This window comes from Morus notabilis, unplaced genomic scaffold, assembly GCF_000414095.1.
Source record: "Morus notabilis unplaced genomic scaffold, ASM41409v2 Scaffold630, whole genome shotgun sequence".
Taxonomy (NCBI): Eukaryota; Viridiplantae; Streptophyta; class Magnoliopsida; order Rosales; family Moraceae; genus Morus; species Morus notabilis.
Genome location: NW_010365305.1, coordinates 114,588 through 127,020, shown reverse-complemented (window position 1 = coordinate 127,020; position 12,433 = coordinate 114,588). Strand labels below are relative to the sequence as shown.

The window sequence follows — 12,433 nt, the reverse complement described above, 5'->3', positions numbered from 1 at the left end:
TCCTGCTGATGTAGATTAGCTTTGTTTTATACTCTCTTCATTGTTATAAAATTTTTATTATTCTCTATTTATTATTTTTTGTTTTTGCTTGGAAACACCCCCATCGCTTTCCCCTTCATCATGTCGTATAATGGTGTGTGCATAATTTTGAGACCTGGCTTTGCTTTACTTATACCGTTATCCAATTTTTTCTTATTCTTGTGATAATCATCCAAAGATAAATTATTCAGTAGGGCTGTTTCATGGTAATTAATACCTATGATCAATGCCAAAAAACACTATCGTGGAAGCTGAATCCTGCACGGCTTTAAGGCAACTTCTAAACTTTATGACTATGGGTGAAGATGTCAAATGATGATAGAAATACTCTGATAAATCGACGACAATATCAATGAGATGAGCCAGATAATGTCAATATTACATTTTGTACAAAAAGTGCTGGAAATATCTTGATGATAAAAGTGTTTTGTGATGCCACGACTTAACTACGGCGTGCTAATGATGTGAGCGTGTGCCTAGCTTGCTGACTAGAAAAATACAGAGAACGCATATAAAGTTTTCAACTTTAGCCTTTTATCCTGGTGGCTGGGCAGGCTGGCCTGGCAGGACGAGATACAAGCACAGAATGATAGTTAGTGGCGTTGTAGTTTGGCTAGATCTAAGATGCGCACTCGTCCCTGGAAATCGGCACATCAACTTTTGATCATCTCCTACTTTTTACCATCTCTAGTGCATAAACGGCATGCGGCTTTTTTACCCTCACGGCCTCAAACGACGGCCTGCCACTATCTACCATGAGTGAAATACTCACTCTAAAAAAAAAAAAAAAAATTGTATTTAGTCATAGTAGAAACTTTTTTTTTTAAAGGTGACAAGAACGACCTAAAAAGATGCGTCGTAGTCGTGGCTTGATCACCTCTGTGTTGTGTAAAAGCAAAATGTCAACAACAGAACTGGGTTTCTACTCTGGTATATCAGTGGTAATAACGTACTTGAATCACATGCCAAAATATTCCATAGTTCACTAATTACATCGACGAGAATAGCAGGCAACATAGTTGTTACTCAGCGTTCCATTTACCAATGACCAATTTATTCATATGGACATGGGTTGGACCCCAAAAAAAAAAAAAAAAAACATAAAGGGTTAGTAAAAAGTAACACTTGAAAACTTTCTTTTTATAGTTTTATTTCTGCACGCTGATGCTGCCGAAGCAACCAGTGCAAGTTCAAATGGCGCTACGATGCCAAATGACTAGTCCAAGAATAAAATCCCAAAATAACTTGATGCTCAAGTTTTCCATACCATACAATTTGACCATACACGTTAGTTGCTATCATCCACGCCTTGCGTGTTTACAAATAGACTCTCTCTTCTCTTAGGAAAACCTGATGACTCTAAACTTGGGCCCCTAAATTTCAGCTCTGAAGTTCTAAAATTAGGATCAACTGCTGTTCCTCTGGGGTTATGATCAACAGAAGCTGGCCTAAAGGAACTGGTTGCTCCGCCGGTGTATCGCGGTGGAGAGACATACCTTCTTGTCGGATCTCTGAGACCACCACCCCTCAGATTCATCATATCAGTACTTCTTGATGAAGAGTCTATGAAGGACCTCTCTGCTCTTTCTCCGGAGCTAGTTCCTGGCATTGGAGCTCCAGTTGTAGTCGCAGCCGTACTTGTAGAGCTAAATGGATCATCTGGTCCCCAAGAAGTAAGTGCTTCTTTCTTCTTAGCAAAAAATTGCCATGCTCCAAAAAGAAAAAGTATAAAGAACAACACAGGACTGGTCCAAAATATGTTATTGAATTCCCCTTTATATACTGGGAGGTTAGAGCGATACATGCCCACATAGCCACCACCAAGGCCAATAACCACAAACTTTTCGTGGTCGCTAGCTATCAAAGGGAAAGCCTCCATTCCCTCACCATCCGAATCGCTGCTCTGATAATTCAGAAAAGATGATCTGATCTCATCCAAACCAGCAGAGAAAAGTATCCGGGGAGATCCAACCCTGACATAATGTTGAGACGAGACATTATACACGAAAACTTTCTCCCCACCAACGATAAGCAAATACCCTTTTATTGCCTGAAACGCAAGAGGCTCTTCCATGTCAAATTTCCTCTTGGATCTAACCCTGCATTTGAAGTTCATTATATCCCCCAGCAGCAGCACATGGATCAGATCACCTTCTGAAGTGAAGCCATAAGCTTTAGACCGCTCAGTTACATCGAAGACATAATTCCGAGCAAAAGAATGGTTCAGACCTTCACATTCCGACTCCCTGACTCTCATGCTTCTCAAGTCCAACGACCCTGCACCAGTCTCAGTCAAAAACAGAAGCCGCTGCTTCAAGAAAGCCAATGGTCTACTGTTCGGCCTTGTCGCACCATGAACTGTTCCATTCTCTCTGAAAACCCAAATTTTGCCACTAACATCAGTGGCCAGTATGTACCTCATTCTTCCAGCATGATGCACTTCCAATATACTTATGGCCAAACCATCTCCGCCCTTATTAGTCGGCACAAATACGCCCACATTTTCCATAAACAACAAGCTCCAATCCTCTCCGCCCGAGCTCGATCCTTCCCAAATCCGGTGCATCAAGATTGCGCCATTCCTATGCCCTGTGACCACAAAACTCTCGTTCTTATACACTGACAAGTACGAAACCATTGCCGTGATAGGCGAATCCGACAATGTCTGATGCTGAACCTGAACATCCCCATTTCTCAAGAACACATAAACTGTCCCTCTCTCATCCCCAACAGCAACATACTTGCTTAATCCCTCGTAATCCCTAAAAGGCAAGACATTGATACAAGTCGCTTGGGAATCCAATTTCACAGCCGATACAAACTGAAACCTCTCCGACCAAAAGGGGCTGTACTTCGTAACCGAAACCGCCCTAGCTTTTTCACCGTCTGGGACTTTATCATCAAAACCTTCTTGCTCAACTTTAATGGAGCTTTTTCGCTTGTACTTCGTCTTAATTCGATCAAGATTTTCCTTTTCCGAAAGATCCATTTTCAAACCCTCGAGCTCGCGCTTCTCATCGCTAAACGCCCCCTTCGAGGGCTCCGACAGCTTCGACTCCAACCTAGAAACTATCTCGCTAAGGTTTTTCACTATTTCATCGAGTCTTTGCAACAGAACTTGTTGACGATCGAAATCAATCGCGGTTTCGGATTCTTTGTTATTATCAGAATCGCGTTTATGCTCTGTTTCTTGTTGGATCGGGACCGAGTTAGAGCTCGCCAAAACCCTAGAAAAAAGAGGAGAAGCTAAAAGGAAAAGAAAAAGGATAGAAAGGAGGTTGCCTTTGAGGGAATTCGCCATTGAAGAAAGCTTAGCTTTTTCTGCTTGCTTTAGTGCTTCGCCATTGTTGTAGATCTGGTGATTATGGATAGGATTTTGCTTTATCAACTCCTTTTGAAGATTTTCAATAAACTAGTGGGAAGATTATGATACAATTGGTTTTTCTTTCTTTTTTTTTGGGGAGTGGAAAACTCGAAACTCACTGTGAGGTTTTGACTCAGGTCTGTACGGAGCTAAAATATTTTAGATTCAGATTAGGGCAAGAATTTTCCCTGTTGGAAATTACACCAGCCAAGTATTTGGTGTATTTCTACGGTAATAAAATGCACAAAGTTCACATAAGCCAATTCTAATCCTTAAGCCTCGTTCGTTTCGCTGATTCGAGTTTAGAATTCGAGTTTTGCTACAGTAAAAAGCTCTCACAAACAATCACATCTAACTTTTTTGCTACAGTAAAAAACTCTCACATACAATCACATCTCAACTCAAATTCTAAACTCGAATCATCGAAACGAACGAGGCCTAAATTTCCGTTCTCGCCACTTATATTGTGACACGTGCAGGATTTATGGGAAGAAATTTGACGCTTTTGGACATCTTAAGTTTTAAGAGGGACAAACCCCTAAATTCCCTGGTTATTTTTCTTTTTCTTTTATCTAATACTAGGATAAGCTGAAATAAGTGTTATTTAATATTTTCGGAGCAAAGAAAAAGAGCTATTTAACATTTAATTATTTTTGCTGATGGTTATTTGACATTCATTGATATCGTTTGCATGCCCTAAAATTGGTGCCGTTGTTCATTGTGATGAATATGTAATCAATACGCATGTCATTATTGTTGGTTCCTCATTTTGTGAGGTGCATTAGGGTTTATGTTTATTCCATTTTATTGCGTCCATGGGGCCATGAAGTTGTGATGAAGATTTTTCGCTGTTGCATTGAATATGTGGTCTTTGTGCCTAGCAGGGTGGCATGCGTGGTTCCGGGAGCGAAAAACATAAGGTGCGTTTGAAATTAGTTTCAAAACGTTTTTATTTTTTTGTATGAAAATGAAAATAAAAATGTTTTTATTTTTATTTTGAAATCATTTTTAAAAATGCGTTTGGTAGTTTTATTCTGAGATTGTTTTCAATTTAAAAAAAACTAAAATTGTGTTTGGTGATTTAATTTTTAAAAATATATAAAAATATATTAAATTAATAATATATTAAATAAATAATATATTAAATATATTAAATATTTAATATATTATAAACATGATGGGGGGCAGAATAAACGACACAGCGTTTTGATAAAAAGGGTAACAAACGTTGAGTCGCTGATTACAAACCAAATGACGGAAACATAAATAGGAACCAAACGACAAGTCGCATAACTATTGCATCTAGTGGCTTGAGCTGATCTTCTACATGTAAACGTTACACTAGATTAATAAAGATTTTAGAAAATTATTGATTTATTTAATAGAAATAAGAGAATATCAATTACCGTGATTAAAATAAATGTTGAAATCGTTGTACTTAAATGATATAGTAGAAATTTTTATTTTGAAGAGAAGTGTAGAAATTATTTGATTTATACGAAGTAAAATAAAATGAATAAACGGAAATTTTGTTAACTATTTTTTTCCGCTAAATAGTGTTACTTAAATATCAAAATTGATAGTGTCTGGACGTAGAAGATGATGTTTCAATGTTTTAGCATCAAAACTAGAGCACACCAGTTTCGTTTTGCCACCGCACGTGGATACAGTGTTGTTTTTATATACTAAATTTCATTTTGTAACCCCGCCTTTGCCTTTGCATAGATTTGCTCGTTTGTTACACCGCCTTTGCCTTTGCATAGATTTGCACCGTTTCCATCATTAACACTTACATTTTTCTTTTCCTAAGATTATAACCGATTCCCTCGTCTCTCACAAACTAAACACAACGCATTAATTCTTTTGCCACTATAGATTTCATTTGGATACAAAATCAATGTTCAATCAAGTACTCTTTCAAGAGACTTTGCGCCAACAAGTATTCTCATGTTTTTTTTTTTTTTTTAGAAAAAGTTTTTCGTGTATAAAAATTAAAACTTAAAAATCAGACTTTTAAAACATTTAAAGCCCGTTTAGTTTACTAATTTAAATTTTTAATTTGACTTGAGATGTAATTTTATGTAAAATTTTTTTATTATAATAAAAAAATTAAAAGTGATTATTTTTGAGAACTTCTTACTGTATAAAATTTAAATCGATAAAATAAACGGGACCTAAATGTATTTTTACGGTGTAACTCCTGTTTTTGTTCCACTAGCAGAGCAGGATTTTAGGAGCAATTTGATGGAAAATGCAAGCTAAAAACAAGTCGCACATGATCTTTTCACATTTTTTTCATTCCTCTAGACTTTTTTCTCTCGTCCGCTTATTCCTTTCAAAAAATAATAAAATAATCAGACATCCTTATCAGAAACGTTATTTTTGATCATTGGATTGATCTGCAGATTGAGAAATATTGGGCAGAATTTTTTATACAAACTGCACAAGTACAACTATGAAAATCGCTTCTACCTATAGAAGTATTTTAGGGGTTCCATTATATAATTTGCCAAATAAATAAATAAATAATCTGCATCTCCATTGTTGAAGAAGATTCCACCACGACGGCGACAAATAATCAGGTAGTCCATCCCCATTCCACGACGGTGGTAACCACGCCATCCTCCGACGGTGGCCGAAACCCATACAGACGGCGGCTAAAACCCCACCTTCCCTTGACGGCGGCTTTGAACCCCTTCTACCCCGCCAATACGAGCTCTTTTAGTCTTCCGCAACCATCCCCGTCACCAATGTCAAAGTCCCCGTAGTCATCCACATCGTAGTCCATGGAGCCTCATTGTTGCTGTCGCCGCCATAGACGAAAATGGAATGTTTAGCAACAAAATTAGGATTTAGGAGGCTAAGGGCGGATATGAGCTTAAAGTGTTGAAATTTGGCAAATCTGCGGGAGAGATTTCAGCATTCCACAATGGCATTGATTCCAAATATCATACGTCAACTATCTCCACTTTGACAGCTATATATTTGATTGTAATTACTTCCACATTTTCGCCATTTGATTGGGTGCTAGCTGTATGATTTATTTCTTTCTCGTGTTGTATATATTTGTATCAGAGATGTTGTACATTGAGAAAACACAGAGCATATATATATATATTACAACTCTCTTTTCCTTTTTCATATAGGGTGAGAACACTAATGGAAATCAACATTAGAAAGGGGAAAACAGGCCAAAACCATTGTGATTATATTTAATATTCATATTGAATAGAGACCCTCAAATCAATACATTAAAAATCATTTCTTTAGTCAATCTATTATCAAACTGATGCTTAAAGGAACAGATCTTGACAATAGTGATCTAATAAGCTTTTCTGGCATTACAACGGGCTCAACGTAGAACTGAAAGAAAAAATGTGAAGGGGACGATATTGGCCGCTGAATGGCGCTGATGAAGAAGTGTTTTTTTTTCTTTTTTTTTAAAAAAATTTTAGAAAGATGTTAGTTAATTACGTATAGCTCATTGTGAATTTTTAAGGAGTATTATTGTTGTGTGGTGAGCACCATTTTAAACATGATTGAGATTCATATCCAACGGTTTAAAAGTAAAGTCAATTACATTTTAGGTGCTCCACCGGTGGAGCTTTTTTTTGGTGTTGTTGCACAGTAAAAAATTGCCGCTCCGCTAAATACAACACAAAAAAAAAAAAAAAAAAAAAAAAAAACTGTGTCAATCATTTTTGGAATGCTTTATATCATACACTTTCTAATACTAATAGTGAAATAATCTAACCAAAAATAGATTTATCAATTTGAAAAGCTGTGAAAGCAATTCATACTAATTCTTTATTGAGTCAAGAATAAATAAAGACATTTGCAAGATTGCGTTGCCCAATTCTTCACCGAACGGAATACGAGTAAATCACAGAAGCAAATCAGAAGATTAAGCATCACATTTCAAGTCTTTAGCTATAAGATGCGATCTTCCTTTGGTTTCACTGGTTTCTTAGCCAACTTGAATGAGGCTAGTATAGACTCGGTCTGGGTTACCACATTATCCACTGTGCGCCGCTTAGATGTCAAGGAAGTTCTCTTCAATATATCAAATAATGAAGTATCTGACTTCATTACTGGTGAGGAGTTCTGAGGAAGAGTCTTTCTTTGTGAGTTGCTGAACTTGACAGAAGCCGTCCTTGCTCGGTTCTCCCTCTGAATCTGCTTTGTCAATTATGGTTTTTTCAGCATTGGTAGAGAAACATATAGATATTGCTCAGAATTGCATATCAAACTAAACCAGTAAAAGCTAAGTTATGACCTGAAATTTAACAACTGTGATGTAATGATGAGTTTTGCTATCATTTGTCTTCGGTGTTTTAAATGCTGAGAAATGGATGCTAATGAGAGCAAACATGTGTAATGTGGAAGAGCTAGATACATGGTATAAGATAAAGCTTCAACATGTTTCTTCCATATCTTACCGCTTCAGAAGAATCCTCTAAGTCTGATGTTGTGCTCCTACTATTGCTATCGTCTCGTTCAAAGATAAAGGAACGAGCAGTCATCGATCCTTGCTTTCTGGATGATGGTAAACAATGACTGGAACTCCGGCCTAGGAAAGATGGCTGCAACATGAATCAAGGGTAATGTTGTTTAGCCTCCCCAAAAAAACAAAAAAAAACAAAAAAAAAAAAAAAAACAACAAACAAAAAACAAAAAACAAAAAGAAAAAACAAAGCAAAACAAAAAACAAAAGAAAAAAAACAAAAAACAAAGGAACCCAAAGGCATTGTTAATCAACAGCATTAATGTCTTTGCTCTGTCTCCGTATTAAGGTGGGTAAAATCTTATCAGCTTAGACAGTAGAATTTAAATGTTTCTTGTAAGCATCAGATGTCCCAAGGACAGCATTCGCCAATTCAAGATGTTGAAACATGAATTAAATTAGACTAGTCAAGGTACTTGTTTAAGCAGAAAACAGAAACAATAATAAACCATTGAAAACAAATGCACAGACTTTCCCACTGCACTGCAGGTGGGAAGTCTAGATCAAAATTTTATGAAATGTAAGTTTGATATTAAAATAAGAGATCTCCAGAAAACTGAATGTTTGAAATCCTATGTTGCAAACGAATGTACCTTTGATGAAATGTTTCTGTTTACTCCCATGAGTGACATATCAAAATAGGCTGCAAAAACAAAATAACAGTAAGTGATATCAAAATAGGTTCAGCAGAGTCAATGAAGTACAACATAAGATCAGGTAGAACAGATTAGAATCTTACTATGTGTTTTAGCTCTCTTCTTCAGTTCCGGCACAATATTCAGCTTTTTTATACGACCAAAAACTTCTCTAGAACTTTCGTCCTCTGCTGGTGACAAGAAAGTAACCTGCTCTTCCTGTTTCAAATCAAAAAGTTTAGGCACAAAATGAAGATCAAGTGTACAACTTTAAAAGCAAATAGGAAATTCCAAAAAACGCATCAAAAAAGAAACTGGAATTCTGGAATTTGCGTCCAATAGGGTTCCAAGAACTCACCACTTTCTGGAGCAGGCACTGTTTAGCAAGCCTCTTTTCCGTTTCCTCATCATCAGATAAGTATGCGTCATTGTTGTCTGTAAACATTTGAGGAATCATTTGCTTTACTTTGCGCAAATTTATTCTCACAGGATCAGTTGGAGCCAACTCTTCTGCCTCTTCATCGCCAAACTCGCCATCTTCATTCTCTTCTTTATCTTCTTCCTCTTCAACCAAAGTTGTTTCTCTATGTTTCGATCCATATTTAAGTTTCTGCAGCAGAATTTCTGTTCCAGCTGCATCCTGTTGTTCAAGCCATTGCTGATGAAATTCATTACGTCTTTCACTATCAACAGGTCTTTCTTCATACCCGGCGGTTATCATTTCATTAAGCTCCTCAAGATCTTCAGCATCCTCATCATCATCATTATCTTTAAATCGCTGCAGGTCATTGTCACTGTCATCTTCTTCTTCAGCTTCATCATCAACAAAAGCTTTGACAGGATTGCCTTTTGGAGACGAAGCCAAGTCAGCCGATTCACTTGGATCGGGATCAACATTCTCTTTGTCGTTGTCTTCTTCATCGGAAGAACTACAATTGGAAATGATAATTAGATTTACCCTTCCAAACAAGAGATCGTTCAAAAGAAACCAGAGAACAAGTGCTTTTTCCCCACATTTCGCAAATAAAAGAATACACATTTGTGTTTTTTTTCTCATCAAGTTATGTGATCGCACTGGCGAATGATGATTATTTCTATCTATATCCAAACAAACACCACTAAAATCTAACATAAAACCTTAATTTTATCACACACGCATGAATCACAAGAAACTAAGGTAAACACAGCATGTGGATAACATGTTAATGGATGCAGTTTGGTTGGAAGATGGCAGAAATTCACCATAAACACATGGAAACTTACACATCATCAGGAGGTGCAGAGTCAAGCTGTAAGTTCATTACAAGTTCTGACGGTACAAAAACCTCTTCCAAAGGACTGCTTGGTGCCTCATTTTTCGAGTCACTTGATTGGGAATCAGAAAACAACTCCTACAATATGATATACAGCAGGTAATTAATTCTAATGTGCAATTATTTTGCGAGTGGCAAAGCCCACTCAAACTGCCTTAGCAAGGAAGAGACGCAAGGAGAACCTGAGTATCATCAATAGGAGCTCGAAATGATTGATTGGATTCCTCACCCACAACCTGTATCCAAATGGAAGTGTCATGCAACCCCTCCAAAAAGCTTGTTGTCTTAAAACTTAAAATTCAAATTGACATGTCATGAGAATAAAAGCAACACTTTCCTAAAACTGCAAGGTTGGCACGGCATGAGCTCTTAAAACTTCTTTCTTTCTTTTGGTTGAAAGTATGAGCTCTTAAACTGCTTGACGTATTATCATATATTCCATTTTATGTGGTTAAGAAACGCATATGCATTTTTTTTTCTTGTTTTGTTGAGAAATTTGTGAGACTTGAAAAACTAAATGTGAACCACCAAGTGACATTGCCTCGAACCGAATGCCGAAGCCTGTTTTTATCCACTTCAATGATGTTCATAAAAAATGTCTGAGAATTCTCAGTGCATTTTAGCAGAGAACTTACCATCCGAGGAACTTTTATGCTGCTGGGTCTCACTCTATCATTAGATTCATCCGTGTTCAGCACGTTGATGCTACCCTCAGCTTCAGTAGGACGAGAAATAGTCTCCTTACATGTTGCTGCCGAAACTCTATTATCTTCTCTCTCATCTACACGAGTATTTTCTGTATTTCGGATTACAGTAACTTCCCTTGAGGAATCGTTATCATCATCAATGAAAGATGTGCTAGTTATACTGAAAGATCTGCCACCCACCGTCCAAGAAAACAAAACAAAATCATTCCACTATATAAAAACTTAAAAACATACACACAGGACCCACAATTACAAACAAATTCATATATGAAATGCTCACTTTTTGGAAACCTCCAGTTTTCGCTGTCGAATCTTCTCCAAAACTGAAGATATAGGCTTTTGAACAAGTGGTACAGGTTTAAATGCCGCATCTCTAGTTTCTACCCAGGAAGAGCATGCAATTCTCAAGTGAGTCGATGCACAAAAATAAATAGCTTCTAATCGGGTCTAAAAAATTTTGAACTACACAGAAATTTGCCACATACAAAATTTATACCTCGCAAAAGTCGCTGAGATTCAGCGTGGAGTTGCTTTAGATAATCTCTTCTTTCCTACAAATTCATAACATCAGAAAAATACGTCAAGAGAATTGCAGAGCAAACAACAAATCAGAATTCAACAAGCCTGCAGTACCTTCTCCGACCTCCGTTTGTTAGCAGAAGTATCTTTGCTCTTCTCATCGTCGCCACTACCCTCAGTACTCTTTTTCCTTTTCTTCTTATTGTCTTTCTCTTCCTCGAGAGGATCAGGACTACGCCGTTTCTTCTCAAATTCCCCCATTGATACATCTGCACTTTCCTCTCGGATCTCCTTGCTTCGATCTTCGCCATTCTCATCAGCTTCCTCTCCCAAAGCCTCGAAATCCAAAGCTCTCTTAGCCCCGGAACCATCTTTCTCACCATCAAAACCAGGAAAACCAGAATCCAAAACATTTCCGTCATCGAATTCCTCCGATCCCGAACCAGACGACAATTGCTGTTCCGATTCACCAAAATTTAGGGCTTCGGATTGGGAGAAATTCTCTTCCGCCATCAAAGGAACACTGTTGGACCGTTCGAGTTGGGCATCTGGAGAAACCCTAATTGCTTTCTTCAAGCGCTTCAGCTTTCGTTCAGGAACCGGAGGAGAAGCCCTTGACGGAGACGAAGATAGTAGAACCTCGTCGTCGCTTTCCATTTCTGCGCAGATTCTCTCTCTCTCTCTCTCTCTAATTGATGAAGACCGAGACAACAAGAGCTATCAGATTTCAGAAACTTAAGAGAAAAAAGACGAAAGGGAAAAAAGCACTTTAAAAGATTTAGGCGCCAAATGTTTAGAAAATTTAGAGGGAAAACGTAGTCAATGAGTAGAATCGTTTTCGATTCGTTCTAGTTACCACCAAAAAGGTTACCTGCGTCGCTGGCGCATTGTTAGAGCCGATGTGATGATGATCGTTTCGTATTTGATGATGAGCGGTTGTGATTACACGTGAGATAGACAAGAGTTTTCATTGTTTATCTTTTTTTTTTTTTTTTAGGAAAGCAGAGTCCATGTTTAGTTCAACGTTTTAGGGCTTTAAAAAGAATTAAATTTACATATGTTAAGAAATATAAACTCTTATATAATATCATAACCTAATCATTATATTATATTTAAAATTTAAATATTCAAATATTCCTTAAGATGCCAGTAGATCTCCGACCATTATATCAATATTCAATCGAAATACTTGTTAATATCCTATCACAAAACCAATATTCAACCGAGATATGCGGCAGTATCTGATGAACAACCGCCACTATTAGTGCAGTGGCAGTAGTCGCCAGCAGCTACCAACCACCGACCGATTAATTCATTAGTATTTGGTCAAAATACCAATTGAGATCTGTCAA

The 12,433-nt window shown here is 37.3% G+C and overlaps 2 protein-coding genes across 2 annotated transcripts; both read right to left on the bottom strand.

The window, feature by feature from the left end:
- Positions 1 to 1,152: 1,152 nt before the first annotated feature.
- On the bottom strand, positions 1,153 to 3,577 carry LOC21404054 (uncharacterized membrane protein At1g75140). Its single transcript, XM_010107712.2, has one exon. It carries the CDS (start codon positions 3,338 to 3,340, stop codon positions 1,328 to 1,330), a length of 2,013 nt encoding a protein of 670 aa, XP_010106014.1. The 5' UTR covers positions 3,341 to 3,577; the 3' UTR covers positions 1,153 to 1,327.
- Positions 3,578 to 7,254: 3,677 nt separating this feature from the next.
- LOC21404053 (putative rRNA methyltransferase) lies at positions 7,255 to 11,779 on the bottom strand. Its single transcript, XM_010107711.2, has 11 exons — positions 11,196 to 11,779; positions 11,059 to 11,113; positions 10,843 to 10,942; positions 10,491 to 10,731; positions 10,038 to 10,091; positions 9,806 to 9,933; positions 8,901 to 9,471; positions 8,647 to 8,761; positions 8,501 to 8,550; positions 7,843 to 7,986; positions 7,255 to 7,579 (listed from the first exon to the last, which is right to left on the bottom strand). The coding sequence occupies exons 1-11, from the start codon at positions 11,736 to 11,738 to the stop codon at positions 7,334 to 7,336; spliced, it is 2,247 nt and encodes a 748-aa protein (XP_010106013.1). The 5' UTR covers positions 11,739 to 11,779; the 3' UTR covers positions 7,255 to 7,333.
- Between the last annotated feature and the right edge of the window lie 654 nt (positions 11,780 to 12,433).

Coding starts and splice junctions, on each gene's coding strand:
- LOC21404054 (XM_010107712.2), bottom strand. CDS start 3,340: ATGGCGAATTCCCTCAAAGGCAACCTCCTTTCTATCCTTTTTCTTTTC.
- LOC21404053 (XM_010107711.2), bottom strand. CDS start 11,738: ATGGAAAGCGACGACGAGGTTCTACTATCTTCGTCTCCGTCAAGGGCT. Junction 9,472..9,805: donor TCTGCACCTCCTGATGATGT/GTAAGTTTCCAT, acceptor TTCCAATTGTAG/TTCTTCCGATGAAGAAGACA. Junction 7,580..7,842: donor TAGAGGATTCTTCTGAAGCG/GTAAGATATGGA, acceptor TTGACAAAGCAG/ATTCAGAGGGAGAACCGAGC.